The 21,759-nt window shown below is 37.4% G+C and overlaps 1 protein-coding gene across 1 annotated transcript in view; it reads left to right on the top strand.

Annotated features, from left to right (window-relative positions):
- Positions 1 to 21,002, top strand: part of ALG6 (ALG6, alpha-1,3-glucosyltransferase) — a 38,354-nt gene extending 17,352 nt beyond the window's left edge. The window contains exons 5-14 of the mRNA XM_006089770.3: positions 527 to 609; positions 1,423 to 1,487; positions 5,699 to 5,884; positions 6,691 to 6,826; positions 8,864 to 8,949; positions 10,377 to 10,461; positions 13,816 to 13,886; positions 16,226 to 16,294; positions 16,396 to 16,594; positions 20,645 to 21,002. Coding sequence (XP_006089832.1) covers positions 527 to 609; positions 1,423 to 1,487; positions 5,699 to 5,884; positions 6,691 to 6,826; positions 8,864 to 8,949; positions 10,377 to 10,461; positions 13,816 to 13,886; positions 16,226 to 16,294; positions 16,396 to 16,594; positions 20,645 to 20,842 — 1,178 coding nt within the window. The 3' untranslated portion in view covers positions 20,843 to 21,002. The remainder of the gene's footprint in view (positions 1 to 526; positions 610 to 1,422; positions 1,488 to 5,698; positions 5,885 to 6,690; positions 6,827 to 8,863; positions 8,950 to 10,376; positions 10,462 to 13,815; positions 13,887 to 16,225; positions 16,295 to 16,395; positions 16,595 to 20,644) is intronic.
- The last annotated feature ends 757 nt before the right edge of the window (positions 21,003 to 21,759 follow it).

The following is a 21,759-nucleotide window of genomic DNA, read 5'->3' on the forward strand; positions in this document are numbered from 1 at the left end:
CACGGGGCTAGGGATTGAGTATTCTTAATTTTTAAGTTCAAGTCAGAGCCAAGAGAGTTTTAATTTTGGATACACCTAATTGATTCAATGTGTGAATATTTTAGAGAAAATTAAGAGTGTAGTACCCTATTAATTGAAATTTGGCAGAGGCCCTGGTCAGTGTGGCTCAGTTGATTGGAGTGTTGTCTCATACACCAAAAGGTTAAGAGGTTATATTCTCTTAACATACCTTGGTTCGATTCCTGGTCAGGGCACATACCTAAGTTGTGGGTTCAGTCCCAGTTGGGGCGTAGGAGAGGTAGCCGATTGATGTTTCTCTCTCCTCAGGTGAGGAATTTAAAAAAAAAAATGGCAAAGGTAAAGGGAATGGAAAGGGCTCACATGTGAGGGACTTGTCCAGAGTGGGTAGGAACTGTGGGTTAATAGAATTCACACTCAAGGATGGAGGGAGGGAGACGATAAATACATCATTATAGCTCCTGATGGTCTCACAATTAAAATAATTTGCTTGTGTCTCTTTTTTTAGTGTTAATTGCTGATTTGCTGATTTACATACCTGCAGTGGTTTTGTACTGTTGTTGTTTAAAAGAAATGTCAACTAAGAAAAAGGTAAGTTTTAAAGCAACCTGACATCTCATCTCTGAAATTTTTATTAGCTTAACTATTGAGTATGAAGCTTAAGGAAGCCATGCTTTTGGGAATAGATACTAATAGGGAATAGTATATATCTGTCAATTAATTTTCACTTAGAAAACATCAATTTACCTTAATTATTTTAATGCCCAACTGTAGTAATAAGATGCATTGAGTTTTAGAAGTTATATACTACTGAATCATGCAGCATGTTGAATTTATTGCTTAGCTGGTAAATCTGAATTTCTATCATTTACCTTATTCTGGACACTGTATTTAGTGTAGTGCAAGAAAAAAAATAGGCTTTTTGATGGCTCTATTGTACTGTTGAAGAACTTAATGTACAGTATTTATTTTTCTTTGTTTTAAAAGGATTGTATATTCAGAATTATGAGTTGCTTTTATGTTAAAAACTTGTGAGGATGACTAAACTGAAAGGCATTTTGAAAAGTTGCTATGTAGTCTCACAATCACAGTCATCAAATACTCTTTTTGGTGATTTTATATAGATTAATCATTAGATTAACTTCTCTGACCTGTGTATCTAAACGTGCTTTCTCTGACTAACACCTTCTAGTGATTTCCTTTTTACTGAGGCATCCTATCCATGAAGTATCACCTCCATGAAAACTGTAGTGTTTAAAGAGTTGTTTTATAAAAATGCAATTTTTTGATAACAGGAAGGTAAGAGGGGAAACATTTGCTACTGTGTTAAGTGAAACTACACTTTTACCCTGTTTGATTCAAGTAACAGATTACTCTCTTAATTCACAATATCTGTCTTTACAGGTTGCTAATGCATTATGCATATTGCTGTATCCAGGCCTTATTCTTATTGACTATGGACATTTTCAGTATCCTTTACTAATTTAGAAATGAAGTTAGATGCATGCCTATTAGGAAATCTAGGCTCAGTGTGTATAATGTTATCATTCAGTAATATTTTATTTGCTAGGGTACTTGCTTATATAAACTACTAGAGGCCGAGTGCACAAACATGCACGGGTGGGGTCCGGCTGGCCCACCCCGATGGGGGCCAATTGGGGCCGGGCTGGTGTGGGGGGAGGGGATGTGGGAGGTTGGCTGGCAGGGGTCCGGGTTGGGGAGGGGCAGGAGAGAGGCTGCAGCTGGCTGGGGGGAGGGGCCATGAGTGGGGGGGCCGTGGGAGGTTGGGGGAGGGGCCTGATTGGGATGGGGGGGCCGTGGGAGTTTGGGGATGGCGGATCGGGGCCCCGATTGGGCCGGTTGGCCACTGCAGTGCACGTCATAGTGACCGGTTATGCCAGTCGTTCCTGTTGTTCTGTCATTCTGGTCGCTTGGCTTTTATATATATAGATGTTCACAATGATATATAAGAATCTCTTCACAAAGCTTTTACTTAAAAGGTAAAATAAAGATTTGTTAAAAGTAGAATTGACTTTTCACACCCGTTTGGCTTGATAACTGATTAGCTCTTCTGAAGAGTTGGACAAAGAGTGCCAAGTGTGGTTATATTCTCTTAACATACCTTCTATCTTTTATAAATGTTACCTGACACTAACAAAGGAAAACAGTCTTATAGTTTTTTGAGTTTTAAAACAAGATGTTTCTCTAATCGTGGTAGCCAGAAGCTTCAGAAAACTGAAACTGAATAATTAAAATTTGCTATGTGTATTTTATTTGTAATTTTGATACCTAAAATAAGGAACATTCAAATAAACAAATTTTAGAGAAAAGTTGATAAAATCTGTACATGGCTCTCCAGTTTGTCTTCTAATGTATTAAATGTTGCTAACTGTCCCAAAGGAAAACAAAAAGACACAATTCACAGCAACATGAGTGCTTAACTAATAGCTTTTCCTTTTGATGCCAATCTGTTTTAGTTGTAATAAAATTAATGTGTATCTGTCAAAGGACTTGCAAAATATATTCAAGTCTGTAGTTGTTTTGATCATATTTTTGATCTGATCAGGTCTATTGGTTACAAAATCCTATATAATAAAAGCCTAATATGTTAAGTGTCTGGTCGGCTGGTCGGCTGTTCAACCAATCAAAGCGTAATATGCTAATGATATGCTAAGGCTGCTCAACTGCTTGCTATGATGCGCACTGACCACCAGGGGGCAGACAGTCGACCAGTCGACCAGTCGCTCTGATGTGCACTGACCACTAGGGGCCAGACGCTCCAACCGGTAGGTTAGCTTGCTGCTGGGGTCCGGCCAATTGGAATTGAGCGAGATGGGCTGGACATGCCCTGGAGCCCTCCTGAGTTCCTCCCGGCTGGCCAACCTCCCGTGTCCCTCCTCGGCCCTGATCATGCACCAGTGGGGTCCCTCGGCCTGGCCTGCGCCCTCTTGCAATCCGGGACCCCTTGGGGGTTGTCGGAGAGCCAGTTTTGGCCCGATCCCGCAGGCCAGGTCAAGGAACCCCACTGATGCACAAATTCATGCACCGGGCCTCTAGTACTGATTTAAATAAAAGAAAAGCAAATTGTTTACAAGATTTTTAAAGCTTTATTTACTTAGAAATAACACAAATACAGACAAGTGCACTATATATAAACGTGCAGTTTAGTGAATTGGCAAACTCTAACCTGTGTCAAGAAATTGCACACTGCCAGTATCCAAAACTACACTTGTATGCCTCCTGAGTACTTCTTCCTCCTCCTTTCCCAGAGATAGCTAAGTGCTAATACTGCTATCCCCTCCCCCCTTTTGAACTTTATATATGTGAGACAACATACTAGGTATTCCTTTGTGTTTGGTGTTTTGGGTTCAACATTTGTTTGTGAGAGTTATTCTTGTAGTTGTATGTAGCTGTAATTTGTTCAATTACATTGCGTTATAATATTCCATTGCAAGAATACACATAATTCTATTACTGATAGACATTTGGATTGCCTCCAGGTTTTGGCTGTGATGAATTTGCTGCTATGATTACTCTTATAAATGTCTCTGTATACATGTAAATATATTTTTTTATGAGTGGAATTGCTAAGTTACAGGGTATGCACATGCGTAATTTTAGATATTCCCAACTGGTTTTTAAGCATGGTACACCAGTTAACACTTCCATTAGCACTGTGTCAAAGTTCTAGGTGCTCATCTTCACCTATTGTCATTCCTTGTTTTCACATTCTGGCAAACTTGTAGTGGTATCTTCTCTGTGATTTGAATCAAACTTGAAGCTTTTGGGATTATGTCAGTTTATAGTGACACATTTTTTAACCACTATGTTCTTTACTTTCCTGATTTGTAAAGTGGGCATAAGAATAACCCTTACTTTGTAAACTTTTTGAGAATGAAGTGAATTAATGTTTATAAAGCATTTAAAGCAGTACTTGGGAAGTATTAAGTATTGTATGAATATTGGTTGCTATTATTATCTGACATCACTGCTGCTGCTGCTGTTACTATTTTTTATTTTGGGGGCTCTGAAATCTCACAGTGATTGCTTAGGCATATGTATTTTGACAATTGTTTTGGACACTCTATGGGTCATTCATCTTGAAGACTCATGTTCTTCAGTTCTGGGAAATTCTCTTATATTATTTCTTTGATAATTTTCTCACTTCATTCTTGAGCTGGTTAGATGTTAGGTCTTTCATCTCCATCTTGAGCATCTCTTTGTCTTTATGGTTTGAAAGATTATCTCTAACACCTCTATTACATTTCATTTGTTTTGTTAAGCATATCTTAAATTTCAATTCACTCTTTAATTTTTCCCTTACTTATTTCCATTCTTCCAGGGTCAATTTTTCCCCTTTTCATTTTGGTCTTAGGTTTTTCTTCAATGTCTATTGATCCAAGAATATTCTAATTTAAGGGTAAGACAGAAGAAAAAGCTACATGTGAGCTCTTTATTTATTTGATCCACTGTAGGTTAAGTAGGCAGGGAGCTGGTCAGTACATTGTAGGATCTTTAAATTTCAGAGTGTGGAGGGCTTTGTACTGTAGTGTTAATTTCTCCACTAGCTGTCCCAGATGGTTTGTTCTATTTTTTTGGAGAAATATTCCTTCTTCTGTTGCCTGGGGTGGTAAATGGTTTGGCTGCCAGATCATCTTTGCACAGGAGTGAGGTGGGATTTGATTTCTCCATCTAGGGATTTTCAGTTAATCCTCTTGTTTTTTTTTAAAATATATTTTATTGATTTTTTTACAGAGAAGAAGGGAGAGGGATAGAGAGTTAGAAACATCGATGAGAGAGATCAATCAGCTGCCTCCTGCACGCCCCCCACTGGGGATGTGCCCGCAACCAGGGTACATGCCCTTGACCGGAATCGAACCCGGGACCCTTGAGTCCGCAGGCCGACGCTCTATCCACTGAGCCAAACCGGTTCGGCAACCTCTTGTTTTCTTTTCAAAATATTGCTCAAGCCCTCTAACCTACTTGGTTTTTCCAGAGTTCTCCAGGGGCTTGCAGGGTAGACTGGCTCCTTGCTTGCCTAAGCTTCCTCTAGGCTGTGGCTTCATTCATCCTATTTTATTTGTTACCACTTTTCTGTCCTCTTTCTGGCTTCTAGAAATGTGTTGAAATCTTGATCTACTGTAGCCCAACTTCCTGTTCTCTTTATGGCTGTGAGTTTATACTTCAAAAAAATTCTCTATCTTAAGGGGGTTTAGGGAAGGAGAGGAGGTAAATTTGAGTGCCTAGCTCACTATTTCAGACTGAAAATTTAATTGTGATGTTGTTTTAATATAACTGTTATTTGTTTATAATCAAGCATTTATATTTATACTGATGCATATTTATAAAGAAGTATAGTGATATCAGTAAATTTTATGTTTTTTTAACTTTTAAAGCATCATTTTATAATAACAAATAGTCTAGCAGAAACCAAGCTATGTGTTAACTATTTAGAGTTCTTTTAAAGCTAAACAAATCAGTTGCTATATTTAACACTAGATTTTATATATTTGAGGCCATTATTTATAATTTCAAATGTTTATATACATCCAATAACTTCAATTTCTATTTAAATTAGCTTTCATATCTCTTATTTTTAAATTGTGTAAGAAATACATTCTATAAAGTGCAAGATCTACCTCTTTTAATTACTGAGATAATTTCCTTGACACAGGGACAGATATAATTCCGTGAGTCTTGGCTTTGCTCTGTGGGGTGTTCTTGGAGTATCTTGTCACTGGGACCTGCTGGGATCACTGGCATTTTGTTTAGCTATAAATTACAAACAGATGGAACTTTACCACTCCTTGCCCTTTTTTTGTTTTCTGCTTGGCAAGTGTTTTAAAAAAGGCCTCAAAGGAAAAGGGTGAGTGGCTTCTAAACACCAAAATTTTACAAAGTTCTCCCGAGCATGTGTGTGGCCTGCTTACCTGGAGGAAGGTGGTCTTTCACCTGGCCTTTGGGTGATTTCTTACTGATGTGTTGACTATGGGGAGAGTAGGAAGAGAGAGTGTCATGTTCTACATTTACTTTAAATCTTCCTAACTAGAAAAATATTTTGATCAATGTACATTTCCTGCAGGTGATGTGGGTTGGTTTGTTAGAGCATTGCTGTAGGATTTCATCCGTTTAAGAGCATGTTAGATTACATACTTATTAGAAATATAATCCTGATTTGACATTTGTCTTCATGGCTACATAGGAATGACATCTAAGTTAAATGTTAATTAGGATGGTGATAGTTTTTTTTGTTAGAGAAGTGCAGATCTTTTTAAAAAAATGATTTTATTGATTTCAGAGAGAGGAAGGGAGAGAGAAAGAGATAGAAACATCAATGAGAGAGAAACATCAATCGGCTTCCTCCTGCACTCCCCCTACTGGGGATTGAGCCTGAAACCCAGGCATGTGCCCTGATTGGGAATGGAACCTGCCACCTCTTGGTGAATGGGACAACGCTCAAGCAACTGAGCCACACCTGCAGGGCGGAGAAGTGCCCATCGTAATGGTTTTGAATTTCTTAACCCTGATTTGAGTAGACTCCCATCTTAAACCTATGTCAGTGGCATAGATTTACCATTACTATACACTTGCATTTATTATATTTAGCGTGGTTCAGCTTTTCTCAGAAGTATTAACTTCTTGGCTCACGGGTTGCCTTTGCTTTTGTTCCAGGTTTGTGCTGTTAGTTAAGCTGGCGTGTACTGTTGTGGCTTCCTTCGTTCTCTGCTGGCTGCCGTTTGTTACAGAAAAGGAGCAAACCCTGCAGGTTCTAAGAAGGCTCTTCCCAGTGGATCGTGGATTATTTGAGGCACGTGCACACTCTCCTCTCACTGCTTTCTGCTACCTCCCCTGTGATCGCTGGGATTTCCTGTAGAAGACCCTCAGGGAATAGTAACTTCAGCTGCTCTCTTCTTGCCATCATTCCTTGCCAATTATTTAATTCAGTGTAAACCCCTAGCTCAGCTGGCATGTTCTAGTACATTACATGCATTGCTAATATTTATGCCATCATGAGATCCATAATCCAATTACACATTTTTCTAATGAAAGGGGTCCAGAATGAAGACAGCATGAGAAGTTGCAGCTACAGAATTAAGAGCTCTGTAATTTCTTTGGTTTATTTTCTCTTTTTAGTCTTAGGAAATTACTTTTTAAACTAATAATCATGTTTGCTTCAGAAAGATCTCCTAATTCCTTATGAGATATATAAATACAACCTTCACCCACAGTAATTTCTAATGAGAATCTTTCATTTCATTTAATGCTAGCTTAATCACTCTTGTTAAACTTTAATTACATGGGTAATTTGATGATTTAGATTTAGTAATTAAATTAAACCATTTTTCTGAAACAAAAGGCCCTTTTAATAAAGTTAGAGACAACATATTTATAGATAATTTGCTTTTGAATAAACATTTCTTTTAAAAAGAATTAGAAAAGCATATATATATATATATATGTAAATTTCTAATATATAGATTTGATCTGTAAGGAGATGGACCCAGCATTTTGAGACTAAGAGAATTTGGTTTTGTGAAGGAACAAGAATGTGCGACTTGTATGTTGATATAGATGCTGCTGCTGATACTGATATCATAAACAGTCACTATTATTATCACCACTTATTAGGTGCCAGATACCTCACATGATTTTATTTGATCCCTACAAGAGTTCTGAGGTATCTATTATACCCACTTTACAGATCAGAAAACTGAGGTCATGTAGGTAGTGTGTGGCAGAGCTGTGAGTCGAACTTTGAAAATTGTGCTCCTATCTTCTTTATATTTTTCTAACCTGAACACTTACTAGTATATAAAGAAAAGTTTGAGCCCTGGCTAGTGTGCTCAGTGGTTAGAGCATTGGCCCGCACATCGAAGGGTTGTGGGTTTGATTCCTGGTCAAGGGCACATACCTGGGTTGCAGGTTTGATCCCCAGCCTTGGTACATCAATTTCTCTCTCCCTCTCTCTCCCTCCTCCCATCCCTCCCTCCCTCCCTTCTACTCTCTCTGAAAAAGCAATGGGGGAAAAATATCTTCGGGTAGGATTTAAAAGAAAGAAAAGTTTGATTCTCCTTGTAAGCTGCCTGGTTATTTGCCTTGCCTTCTGTTTAAGAGATGGCATTTAGCATGGTCAACATAAAAATGGATATTAATATGTTTGGTGGTGTTGCAGGTCGCCTCCATTCCCTTGTTGCTCTCAGAATCTGAAGAGCATTTTTTTTTTTTATCTTACGGAGGGAAGAAGGGTGGTACAGCTGTCAGTGGTAGTTACTTTCTGGATGTTTTGCCTACACAGCTGTGAGTCAAGCAGCTGTGTAGAGGATGGGTTTCACGAACAGAGAGCTGTAGTTACAAATTTAATTTTGAAAGTGATCCTAGCACAACTGCTAATACCTTTAAACTTCTTGATTTATTAGCAATTAACTCTTGTCATTGCTAGTAGCTAGGAAGTTATATTAGATAATTTCAGATGTGTGATAAAACGGGTCACATAACATGTGTTCTACACACTAGGAAAACAAAAAAATTCTAGAAACATTTTCAAAGATGAATAACTTCCTTATTTAGGGATAGTGTGCTGTTCTTAGAAAAATATGAAGTATTTCTTGGGAATGTCTAGATTAGGGTTGGGTAGTGATTTAGATAAACTCCCATTGCAAAAGAGTGAAAAATGCTTATCTGTGTGTGTACATATGCATTAGTTAGAGAGTTTAATCAACTTATAAAATTGTGAACAAAAGCTTTACACCTCACAAGTTTATTTAGAAGTTATGGACTGTACTTTGTGGAGTTTGGTATTTCTTTCAATTATATCAGAATGTAAAACTAACAAATCTCTTTTAAGGATAAAGTAGCCAATATTTGGTGTAGCCTAAGTGTCTTTCTGAAGATCAAGAATATTTTGCCACATCACACCCAGATAAAAATCAGGTAAGAGTCACAGAGTTTGTATATAGTGTTTTGTATGCTTTCCTCTAAAAGTATTATGGTAATATCTCATTTATCTGGCATCATTAGGGAATGAGCTGGTCTTTGTTAGTGAATTTTCCATATAACATTAATCTATCTCTCTGTACAACAAAACTCTTTTATTTAATATATTTTATGTGAAAATCTTCCTGGATTGTTACCTACTTCTCTCCTCCTTAATTGGTGAGTATGCTCACCATGATTGAACATATGTTGGAAGAGTTGTGATTTTCAGTGATGTGTCAGTCAGGGTTCAACTAAAGAATGAAGAGGGGATCAGTATGTGTGTGTGTGTGTGTGCGTGTGTGTGTGTGTGTGTGTGTGTGTGTGTGTTTGTGTGTGTGAATTTGCTATGAGGCACTGGCTTATACAATTGTGGGGCTGGCTAAGCAAACTGGAAGTCCACAGGCATTCAGGAAGGAGTAAAGGGAAGAGCGATTCAGACCCAGCTGCTGTTGAGAATCTCTGAGTTTAGGCAAGGCCTAATCCCTTTTACTGGTAAAGGGCTTCTAACTGATTGAGTCAGGCGCACTCAAGACTATCTTCCTATAGATTAACTTAAAATCAACTGATCAGGGACTTTTATTAGTTCTGCAAAATCTCTTCCCGGCAGCGCCAAGACTAGTGTTTGAATAACGGGGCGAAGGAGTGTGTGTGCTGCCTCCCTCTCCCATCCAGTCCTTTCACGAATATCCCTTATAGCCCATGTAACGAGGGATTGTAGTTCTTCTGAGCCAAGCTGACACACCACAAAGCCACCAAAAGTGGGAAAATCAGTTACTGTATGCGTTATGATCCTGTGTCAGGGCTTTCGGGGCTGTATGCTGTGGTACCACATGGCTCCAGATGGCTCTGCTTACGGAGTTCTCCCCTGCCCATCAGCCATCACTAGAAGCTCTAGCAGCTTCTGACTTGGTTTTTTATTTTATTTACCAGGTGCTTGAAAATCAGATAATCAACTTTGTGAATTGAGGGCCTGAGAGATTCTCTTACAGTACATTTTATCAATGTTTCTGTTACAAATAGAGCATTTTCTCTTTATACCTGGTTATGTTTTCTTATTTTGAGTCTTTGATAATGGATATTTAGCTGCCTTTCTCTCTTTTCTATAAATGAGACTAAATAGTAAAATAACATAAGCAGCACTTACTACTATAATGTTTTGTTCTATATTATATAATTATGTATATGTTGAAGAGCGTACATATTTCAAGGTGTGGATTTTATTTAAATTTTATTTAGTCTTAAATTTAAAAAGTAAAAATAAACTTTAATTTGAAGTCAATTTAAGTTGATAAGTAATGTGATCCTTATATTTAAAAAAGTATTTGTTTTAGCTATAGGCCTTTACAAAGATAACAAGTATTTTATTTTTATTCCTTTTTTAGTTTTTGTTTTACATTTTTGAGCCTGCTTCCTGCATGTATAAAATTAATACTTCAGCCCTCTCCCAAAGGATTCAGATATACTCTGGTAAGTTTCTCCTTACTTTAGATACTTAATTCTTGCTGTAACTAATCTTTTAAAAATAGAGATAATTATTTGTTCTGAACAGGAGGCTTTATTGGGTTGGAACGTTCATTTATTTGATGAACATTTATCGAGTGTCTGACATACTTAGGTACTCTTTTTGGCACTAGGTTGAGCAATCAGAAACTTTCAGTTTAATTCAACAGTTATTTAAGTTCTGCTTTGTATTAGTCAGTGAGGGAATCCAAACAAGAAAACAGTGGTGGTAGACATATGCTTAAATAATTATGTGATAGAGCAGATGGTATTAAGTTCTATTTGGTACAGATTAGGTGCTATGACTGTGCGGGAACAGGAGCTATTACTTGGGGGCAGATGTTAGACAGCCTCTTAGAGCAAGTGGGATTGGAGACAAAGTTTGAAAGCTGGGCAAGATTTGGGATAGGAGGTTATATAGCAGAAGAGAATTCAAGACAGGAGGAAGAGCTTGAAGGTATAGAGATGAGAAACGATAGGGAATGCTCTGGGAACAGCTATTGAACATTAAAGTGTGTGTGTGTGTGTGTGTGTGTGTGTGTGTGTGTGTGTGTGTGTGTGTAGAGGCTATGGTCAGAGAGCAGAATCAAAAAGGATCAAATTGTATAAGCGCTTGAATGTCAGGTTGAATTAGTTGGAGTTGGATTTGTGTGCAAGAGGAGCCAGAAAACGATTTCTAAGCAGGGGAGGGGACAGATTTCTGTTGTAGAAAGATGACTTGTGTCAGTTTGAAGGTGCATTGGTTCTATTTCCTGCAGTTTAGGGTTTCTCTGAGTGGGTTTACAAATCCCTCCAGGTTGTATTTCTGTGGCACTTTTACAATTTTGTTCCTGTGTGCATGGGCCTATAAAATGACATTTAAAAGTATCTTTTAATATGTCCAGAAAATTTGGTTTATGAAAACAGTAAGTCAGTGGACTTTAGAAGGGCACAACATTTTAGGAATTAGGGTTTCGATTCTGGGACTGCCATGTACTTACATTGCATTCTAAAAAACAAGCCATAACATAGCATACTGCTGAAATACTTCAAAAGTGCCTATCAGTACCACAATGTAAAAAAGATAGTTTCATGTTCTTCTTCTCTTTTGATTACCTTTTTATTGACGTTTTCTGTTGTTTGATTCTGTGAATGAACTCTGAGCACACTGAGTCATCTACGGTTAATATTCTATAGGACTTTTAGAACAGAGGGATATGGTTAGTAATGCTCCAATGTCTTCAGTAGGCCTAACTTGAAATATTTGCAAGTTTATATCAGATTAGGCTATTTCTCTAGGAAATAGCATGCTAAATAAAGGTATATTTCAAAGATAATGGAATGCAATTTCAGAGTTTGAGTAACTGTGGCAGCGCTAGAGATGATTACTTTCAGGGATTATAAGCCAGAAAAAACATTTTCTCTCTCTGAGTTTCCTAATTTTATTCTGTTTTAATACAAGCCACTGTGTTTAAAAAACAACAGAAAGAGACTTATATTAATGACTTTTGTTATTTTATTTTTGTTGGTAATGTTTTGAATTCTTACTGAATACTTCTAAGAGCTTTAAAAATATTTCTCATTTTAATTTCTTTAAAGTGTTCTTTCCATGATGATTGAATTATTCTCAAGTCAATTCTCCATATAGGTCTGTAATTGAGGTAATTGATGGTATGAATACTAATATATTTATAGCAGCAAAATGACTTATATTTAATTCATTCAAGTAGTACTTACTGAGTGCTCGCTAATGTGTCCAGTCCTTTTCAAGGTACTGGCATGTGAGGGAATGACAGCGAACATCCCTGCTCTCTTAATTCTGGCAGAAGAACTGCAATAAACAAAATAAATCGGTTAACAAGAAAGTATCTGGGAGTAGTGAGGACTATGAAGAAAACAGTGGTATGTGAAAAGACTGCAGATGGGCTTGGTTAGGGGGCATTACTTTAGATTGAGTATGGGAAGGTCGTTCTAGGGAAGTGACATTGAGCCTAGAACTGAGTGGTCGACCAGAAACAGCCAATCACAAGAAGATCTGGGCTCTGACTTGATGAAAGCAACTTTTTCCTTAAGGCAGGAACACGCTGGCACGTTTGAGGCTTAAAGGCACAGGTGTGAAGTGCTAGTGTGAAGTGAGGGAGGAAGACAGCAGTAGACTGGAAGAGGAAGGCAGGACCCGCATGATGCAGGAGGGAAGCAATGGAAGGAATTTAAATAAGGAAGTTTACATAAACAGGCATAGTGGCTGACTGGAGAATGGATTGGAAGGAGGCATGAGTGTTACCAATTAGGACGTATTGCAGTAGTCCAGGAGAAAGATGGTGGCTCAGACCACTCTTCTATCAGCGTCAGCAGAGGGAAGGAGAGAAGTGGGTGGGTATCATATTTAGGAGGTGGTGTACAAAGGATTTGCTGATGGATTAGATGCGTAGCATGTACAAGGTAGTGACCCACATTTTTTACTTGAATAACTACATTTGGATGTATACTGATGTCTGATATTCAGAATATAAACTTCTGAAAATGGGTCTATGTAATTTTTTTATTTAAAACCCCAAATAGTAAATGATTACTTTATAAAACATTTATTTTTATTAAAAAGCACATTTTATTTTAAAATTAAATTGATTGTGGTGCCGTTGGTTAATAACATTATATAACTTTCAGGTGTACATTACAATTCAACATTTGTGTACACTATAGTGTGCTCACCATGCAAAGTCTAGTTTCCTTCCATTCCCATGTATCTGACTCCCTTTACCCAGTTCCCCCTCCCTCATCCCCCTTTCCCGCTGGTAACCACCATTGTGTTGTCTGAATCTGTTTGTTTTTGTTTTGTTAGTTCATTTGTTCTTTTTGTCTTATATTCCACATATGAATGAAATCATATATATATGAATGAAATTATTATGAAATACTTAACATATTTTATTGAAATGCATGTTTTAAAAACACTGAAATAGATTTGTTTTGCCAATTTTAGATTTTGACCTCCTTTTCCTTCATGCTTTTTACTTTAAGTTGTCAGAGATTCCAAGGGAGGATTAAGGCATGATTGTTGTATCTGAAGTGTTTAGTAGTTTTATTAATAACTGAGTCTCAATGAACTTACTTTATATGGTTAAGTATAGTGTTATAATCAGTTTTCTCAAAAATATGTTGACTATATATTTGAATGAAACATTATGTATATTAGTGCTATGTATATATTTTCCTTCTAGATAGAAGCCACATTAAACTTTAAAGTTTTACCTGAAATGATTTTTATTCAGATTCATAATTAAATTGCAGTTATATTTTGTAAGTTGTTATATTTCATTTCCCTTCTTTTTTTTCTTAAAGGTTACCTGTGCACTATCATTCTTTTTATTTTCTTTCCAAGTACATGAAAAGTCCATTCTCTTAGTATCATTGTAAGTAAAAATGTTTCAAGTATTTAATTAATTATCCTATATAATAAAAGCATAATATGCAAATGGACCGAACAGCGGAATGGCCAGTCACTATGACGCGCACTGACCACCAGGGGGCAGACGCTCAATGCAGGAGCTGCCCCCTGGTGGTCAGTGTGCTCCCACATGGGGAGGGCCGCTCAGCCAGAAGCCAAGCTCACAGTTGGCGAGCGCAGCGGTAGTGGCGGGAGTCTCTCTCGCCTCCACTGCAGGCGGGTGGTAAGGAGCCAGGGGTCCCGGACTGTGAGAGGGCACAGGCTGGGCTGAGGGACCTCTCCTCCCTCAGTGCATGAATCTCGTGCACCGGGCCTCTAGTGCATTTATAATATATAAATCAATGTATTACATATAATTACATAAGTATAAAACACAACTATGCAAATGTTATATAGTTGCATAAAGTTATTTCTTAAAATCATACTTTTTTCAGTTTTACTTCTTTATATTTTAAACTGAGAATATTTCATAGAATTACTACCGATGGACTTATTTCTTCCTATATATATTCTGTATGCTAATAAAAAATGTCTTCCAAAGTTTGGAGTCTCTTTGTCATCTTTGCCTTTTTCATTTTCATACCTATTCAAAGCCTTGTTCTTTCCATTCACCTCTTTAGGGGCTTTCTTATGTTGCCTCATTTCTATTTCTTTTGTCAAAACCTTTGGTTAGGCCCTATTGGCAATCTCTAACCAGACTTGTTTTAGGAGCATTAATTTTTCCCCCCTGATCTTCAGAGAAATTGGGTGACAGTTAAGGGTATATTATCCCAATATTAAAATAGTATTTGTCTAGAACACATTGGAATACTTGAATCCCAACCCACAACCACTCTACCCCTCGCCCTGTTCATAGGTTCCTGTGGAAGATATGTACAGAGTGACCAATGGCAAGTGGGAAGTGGAGCTTTGCACTAAAACCACAGCGCATAGCTTTATAGTAAGCTGGGCTGGCCTGTGTGGAAGGCTTCTTTGCTTTGAATAAAACAGTCTCAAATCAGCTTGATTTCATCCTCCAAAGTCTAAACCTGAGTTACTACTATTATATGAGGCCAGCTGACCCTACACACAAATCTCAAGTGCCAAGAACTAGGGAGAGGTATTTACTTTCAAACATATATTCTCCCTAGAATTTCTACCCCATAGAAAGGCAGCTCATTCAGTGATCCGTAATCTGACCATTCAGATTAGCTCTTGGGCCCCGAATACTAGATAATACTTGTAAGAGTTTTTTCAACTACTTAACAATACAGGTATTATTATTTCAATTACACATAAGAAAAAAAGTTAAATTAACCATTTATTCAAGGACAGAGGTGAGACTAGGACTCAGGTCTCCTGGACAGCCCCCCCCCTTTTTTTTTTAGTATGTTTTTATTGATTTCAGAGAGAGGAAGGGAAAGGGGGAGAGAGAGATAGAAACACTAATGATGAGAGAGAATCATTGATTAGCTGCCTCCTGCACACCCCCTACTGGGGATTGGGCCACAACCTGGCATGTGCCCTGACGGAATCGAACCATGAACTCCTGGTTCATAGGTTGATGCTCAACCACTGAGCCATGCTGGCCAGGCCCCTTCTTCTTGAGCATTACTGCCACAGTTGAATCCAGAGGTAATGGGTCTGAGGTTGGTGGTAAGGAGGTCAGAGTTTGCACTTATGACCTTAAACCACTCTTTGGTAAAGTCAGTGGCTCCATTTCTTGGCATTACACTTCCTGTTCCTATACTATTGCTCTTTTCATGTAGCCTCTTCCTATTGTTCCCCCCACTCTCCTTTCTTTTATTCTACAATCATACACTTGTTTCCCTTTATAGTTCTTTGCCTCTGTTGTCCTCTCTTCAGTGGTAGATGATCCCATTACAACTAGTTTTTAGCTGAGTAATATGTAACGTGGAAGGTCATAAGAAGTATGAAAACCACTATTCTGGGAATTCATTTCATATTTACCAAATATGAAATATATGAAGCAGCTCTCTTTCTCTGTTTAGATCGGTTTATCTGATTCTTTTTTTTAAACTACTTTTGTATGATAAATATTCCATCGGTGGACTGAATTCTGGAATCACTTTTCCAGTTACGAGGAGTTGACACCTTCTCTGTATTTAGACTCATTTAATTTGGATTGATGGTTATAAAAAAAATGAATCAGTAGTCCATATGAAGACCTTGATGGCTGTTTTAAAGTTTTTGGTTTTTTAGCTACCCTGAAAATAAGACATAACATCTCTTCATATTTTTTACGAGTAAGAGTTGAAATTATATTCTATAAGATTAAATTATTTTTTTTCTTTATCATTTTAGACCTGTCTGCTTAGTTTTGAATGAAATTCCTTTTATGTCTACTTGGTTTTTACTTGTGTCGACATTTAGGTGAGTCAAACCAGTTTCCATATAATATTTTCAGTATAGTTCTTATAAACTCATTTAAAATGTTTTTACAAAGTGATTATGGTTTCTGTTTTCCCTTATAGTATGCTACCTCTTCTACTGAAGGACGACCTCCTAATGCCCACAATTGTGACAGTGATGGCATTTTTTATAGCTTGTGCAACGTCCTTTTCAATATTTGAAAAGATTTCAGAAGAAGAACTGCAGTTGAAATCCTTTTCCGTTTCTGTTAGGAAATATTTTCCATGTTTTACATTTCTTCCCAGAGTTATCCAACGTTTGGTAAGTTGTTTGGTTTTTAAGGAATGGTTCTTAGCTTCTGCCGGTACCACACTGTCTCATTTACTACAGCTTTGTAGTTTTAAAATTGAACACATGGGTCCTCCAACTTTGTTCTTCTTTTTCAAGATTGTTTTAGCTTTCTATGTCCCTATTCTATTTCCATATTATTTTTAGGATCAGTTCATTAATTTCTCTAAAAGCCCAGCAGAGATTTTGAGAGGGATTGGTTTGAATCTATATATTAATTTATGGAGCATTACCATCTTAAGGTTTTTGCCATCCAAACCCATGGACATAGGGTGTGTTTCCATTTATTTAGATATTCTTTAATTTCCTTCAACAATGTTCTATAGTTTTCAGTGTACAAGTTTTACATGTCTTTTGTTAAATTTATTTCTAAATATTTTATTCTTCATGATGCTTTATAAATAGAATTTTGTTTTTCATAATGTTCATTGTTACTGTATACAAATACAATTTACTTTTTAAAATAATGAACTTGTATTCTGTGCTATAAATGTTTAGTGGATTTCTTATGATTTTCTATATACAAGAATATGCCATCTGCAAATCATGATGGTTTTACCTCTTCCTTTACAATCTGGATGTCTTTTCATTTCCTTGCCTATAAATTACCCTAACTAGAATTTCTGGTACAGTGTTGAATACAGTGGCAAGAGTAGACATCTCTTCTTCGTGATTTTATGGGGAAAGCATTTAGTCTTCCTGCATTAATTAGGATGTTAGCTGTGGGTTTTGTTTTTGTTTTTATAAATGGCCTTTATTTGGTTAGGAAGTTCTTGGAAATTCTTCTGTTCCTAGTTGAGTGTTTTTATCATGAAAAGGTATTGATTTTGTCATATGCTTTTCATATATCTAATGATATGGTCATGTGATTTCCCCCCTTTATTCTATTAATATGATACATTACATTGATTTTTGTATATTGAACTAGCCTTGCATTCTTGGGATAAGTCCCACTAACTCATAATGTACAATCCTTTTTTTAAAAAAAATTGATTTTTTTTTTTTTTTTTTTTTTTAGAGAAAGGAAGGGAGAGAGAAAAAAAGAGAGAGATAAAGATTAAGAGAAACAATGATGTGAGAGAGAAACATAGATTGGTTCCCTCTCGCAAGCACCCGGACTGGGGATCAAACCTGCAAACTGGATATGTGCCCTGACCAGGAATCAAACCCACCACCTTTTGGTGTATGGGACGATGCTCCAACCTAGCCACACTGGTGTACAATCCTTTTTATATACCACTGGTTTGGGTTTATCAGTATTTTATAGAAGACTTTTGCTCCTATGTTCATAGGGATATTGATCTGTAGTTTTCTTTTCCTGTGATGTCTTTTTCTGGTTTTGGTTTTTATTTTTAGGTATGGTAAGCAGTGATGTCCTTTTTTCACTCCAGATTTGGGGAATTTGTACCTTCTTTTTTTTAATTAAATATATTTTTATTGATTTTAGAGTGGAAGGGAGAGGGAGGGAAACATCAACGATGAGAGAGAATCATTGAACAGCTGCCTCCTGCACATCCCCTCCTGGAGATGTAGCCCACAACCCGGGCAAGTGTCCTGACTGGGAATCGAACTGTGACCTCCTGATTCATAGGTTGACACTCAACCACTGAGCCACGTGAGCTGGGCTATTTCAGTATTTTTAAATATACTAACTTTTATGTTATTTTCTCCTTAATTTTTGAAGGGCATTTTTTCTAGAAAAATTCTTTTTCTTTTAGCAACTTGAATGTCATCCATCCCAGTGCCTTGTGGCCTCCATGTTTTCTGATGAGAAGTCAACCATTACTCTTATTGAAGATAGCTTTGACATGTATTTTAGTTTTAGATGCTTATAGATACCCAAGTGGAGATAGTAAGGAGCACTTGGATATATGCATCTGGAGTTTAGGGGAGAAGTCTGGGCTGGAGACAGTAATCTGAGTCTTTAGCATAAAAATAATAGTTATGTCACTGAATGAGGTCACCAAAGGTGTGATTATAGATTAAAAAGACTAAGTACTGAGCCCTGGGCAAGTACAATTCATAGAGATAGGGGACACGAGAAGGAACTAGCATGACACCATACTCTCCTAATTTCTTCCTGCTAGTTAATCCCCCAATGAGAAGGATTAACTAGCGGGAAGAAATTAGGAGAGTGTGGTGTCATGGAAGCCAAGTGTTTCAAGGATATGGGAATGTTGTGCTTTCAGGTGCTGCTGGGGGATCAGATAAGGCAGTAAGAACTGAACATTGGATTTCGTACAGTGAAGTTATCGTGGATCTTTGACCAGGGCGGTTTCATTGGAGTGATTGGGATGAAAGCCTAGCTGGTGTGGGTTCACTAATGAATGGAAGAATTGGATGCAGCAAGTTCTTTTGGGAAACTTTTCCGTAAATAGGAGCAGACAATGGGGGTAATAGATGGAGTCTGTTTAAAAATGGGAGGAATTTTAGCGTGTCTTTTAATACTGATTCAAATATCATGACATTTTAGTCAGTCCCACATTTCTTAAGCTTATTTATTTTTATTTTGAAAGTACGTTTATTAAGCCTGGGAGCAATGAAACAAAGGAGAAGCAACAGGAGAGCCTAGGCAGGGCTGCTGTCAGCTCACTGGAGAGTCAGAGAAAAGGGGCCTTGGGAGAAGGTTCAGGGGGTTAGCCCAGGATGAGGGGCCATTGCCCATTGCTCCCCTGGCTGCAAGTCTTGTGGGGTCTCTTAACATTTAGGAGATGCACGCCTGTGGGGGTGAAGAGGGGAAGGGAAAGGCACGGTGTGCTCGTGTGCTTTTAAGTTCAACTTGATGATTTCAATTCAGAAATTTTCACTCCCTGCACGACTGACTCAGGGATTTTCCCTTTGGAGGATACTTGCACCCTGTTTGTAAGTCTTTTTGGCTCCCATCCTTCCGACTCTTCCATCTGGAATGATCATTGCATTACTCTCTATTCAGGTCTTACCAATCCCATCATAATACAGCCATTAAAGCATCTTTTAGGGTTCTGTTTATGTCCCACCTCCTTCATGAAAGTCAGTGACTACGGTTTCTTACTGCTTGCTTTCTACAATCACTTAAGCAGCTTCTGTGTATTTATGTACTATGCTAGGGATAAAATAAATAAGATTTGGCTGGTCCTTGTCTTAAAGGAGTTCATAGTCTCTAGAGCTAAACTGTCCAGTACAGTAGCCACTAGACACATATGGAAATCTAAACTTAGCAAAATTAAATACAATAAAGAATTTAGCTCCTCACCTGCAGCAGGCACACTTCAGATGCTCAGCAGTGACATGTGGTTAGCCCCTACTTGTTTGAAGTTCACAGATACAGCACATGTCTATCATTGCAGAAGTTCTGTACAGAGCACCGGTTTCCAGAAAACTGACTGCTACGTAATTATAATGAATGCAATCATTATTTTTACTCTTCATTTTGGCATTTATTAAACTGTGACCGTGCGATTTTATTTAACTAGTTCATGCATTTCCCCTGATTAAATGGAAAACTCTTTGAGACCAGAGGACATTTTCTTGCATATGCTCCACCATGCTTACTAAGTACTAGCTCATTGAAAGTGTAGTGAACATGAAATATAATTTTCCATTTGCCATGGACAACTTTTTCCATAAATGGGTTCTTAGATTAGCTTAGAATTTTATATCCTGTAAGGACTTAGGGTCATGGAGCATGCTGTGAATTTAACCCTGACAGGCAATTATGTTCCAGGTAACTTTCTTCAGTGCCTGGGTGGTATGAAATATAAGACAGGGGTTCTTAGACTTTCCCTACGCATTGGAATCACTTGGAGAACGTTAAAAAAATACTAAGGCCCACCTCAGAAACTGATTTAATTGGTCTTGGGTTTGGTGTGGGCACTGAGTTCTATAACCTCAGCTGGTCCTAACTTGCAGTCTAGGTTGAGATCCACCATAAAGAGACTGTACCCCCCAACCCTACCCTTCAATTCTACTGATTTACAGCTGCAAATTCAATGTTACATTAAAGTTTCTTTTATATTACTTCAGAATACGTCTTTCTCCTTGCAGTTTCTTATGTCAGCAATCACCATGGTCCTTCTGACATTAATGACTGTAACGCTGGATCCTCCTCAGAAGTTCCCGGACTTATTTCCTGTTTTGGTGTGTTTTGTGTCCTGCTTGAAATTCCTGTTCTTCTTGGTTTACTTTAACATTATAATCATGTGGGATTCCAAAAGTGGAAGAAATCAGAAGAAAACCGACTAGCTCTATCTCCAGACAAATGTGAAAATGTTAACAGTGCTAAAAAGTTTTGTGAAGTTTTTGCTATGTATAAATAAAATGATCATTTTTGAGTATTATGGAATTATAGGAAACAATGAAAAGTCATTTTTCTCTACACAAATAAAAGTATTTGGGGACCAAAGCCCAGTTGAGGCTTTTATTTTCTATTCACTGGCCAAGACATACTGGAATTTTGTTAATATTCAGTTATTTAAGTGGGAAAACAAAAAAAATGCCTTTCGTTCCAGTATTTATTTAGAAAATGTACTCTATAATTCGTTGTCTTGTAAAAAATCTACAAATACAGCAAGTTTAATGGAGGAATTTAGCCCGCCCCCCTCCCCCTCTTTTTTAAAGGAAATTCCTAATTTTGGTATTTAAATGTAATTTTCTTGCCCTGGCCAGGTAGCTCAGTTGGTTAGAGTGTCATCCCAGTATACCAAGATTGTGGGTTCGATTCCCAGTCAGGGCACATATAAGAATCAACTTGTGAATGCATAAATAAGTGGAACAAGTTGATGTTTCTCTTTTCCCCTTCACCTCTCTTTAAAATTAATAAATATTTTAAAAATACAGTTTTCTTTACATTTTAGAATGCAAGTAATGTGTATTTAATTCTTTACATGTGCAAATTTGAATTTTTTTAACAAGGCAGAAAGATTAAACTTATTTATTGCCAAGAATGTTGATTTACTTTAGTGTAATTAAACAATGAATCTTCCTGAATTTAAGTCTAAGTGGTTTGAGTGAAGTCTTTTTATTTCTCATGAGCACTAGGTTCTAAGCTTTCAGGATCACTTTATGTTAAACGCCCTAATGCAGGATTTTATCCTGTTATTTTTTATTTTAACACTAGAGGCCAAGTGCATGAATTCATGCACGGGTGGGGTCCCCATGGG

This window comes from Myotis lucifugus, unplaced genomic scaffold, assembly GCF_000147115.1.
Source record: "Myotis lucifugus unplaced genomic scaffold, Myoluc2.0 scaffold_63, whole genome shotgun sequence".
Taxonomy (NCBI): domain Eukaryota; kingdom Metazoa; phylum Chordata; class Mammalia; order Chiroptera; family Vespertilionidae; genus Myotis; species Myotis lucifugus.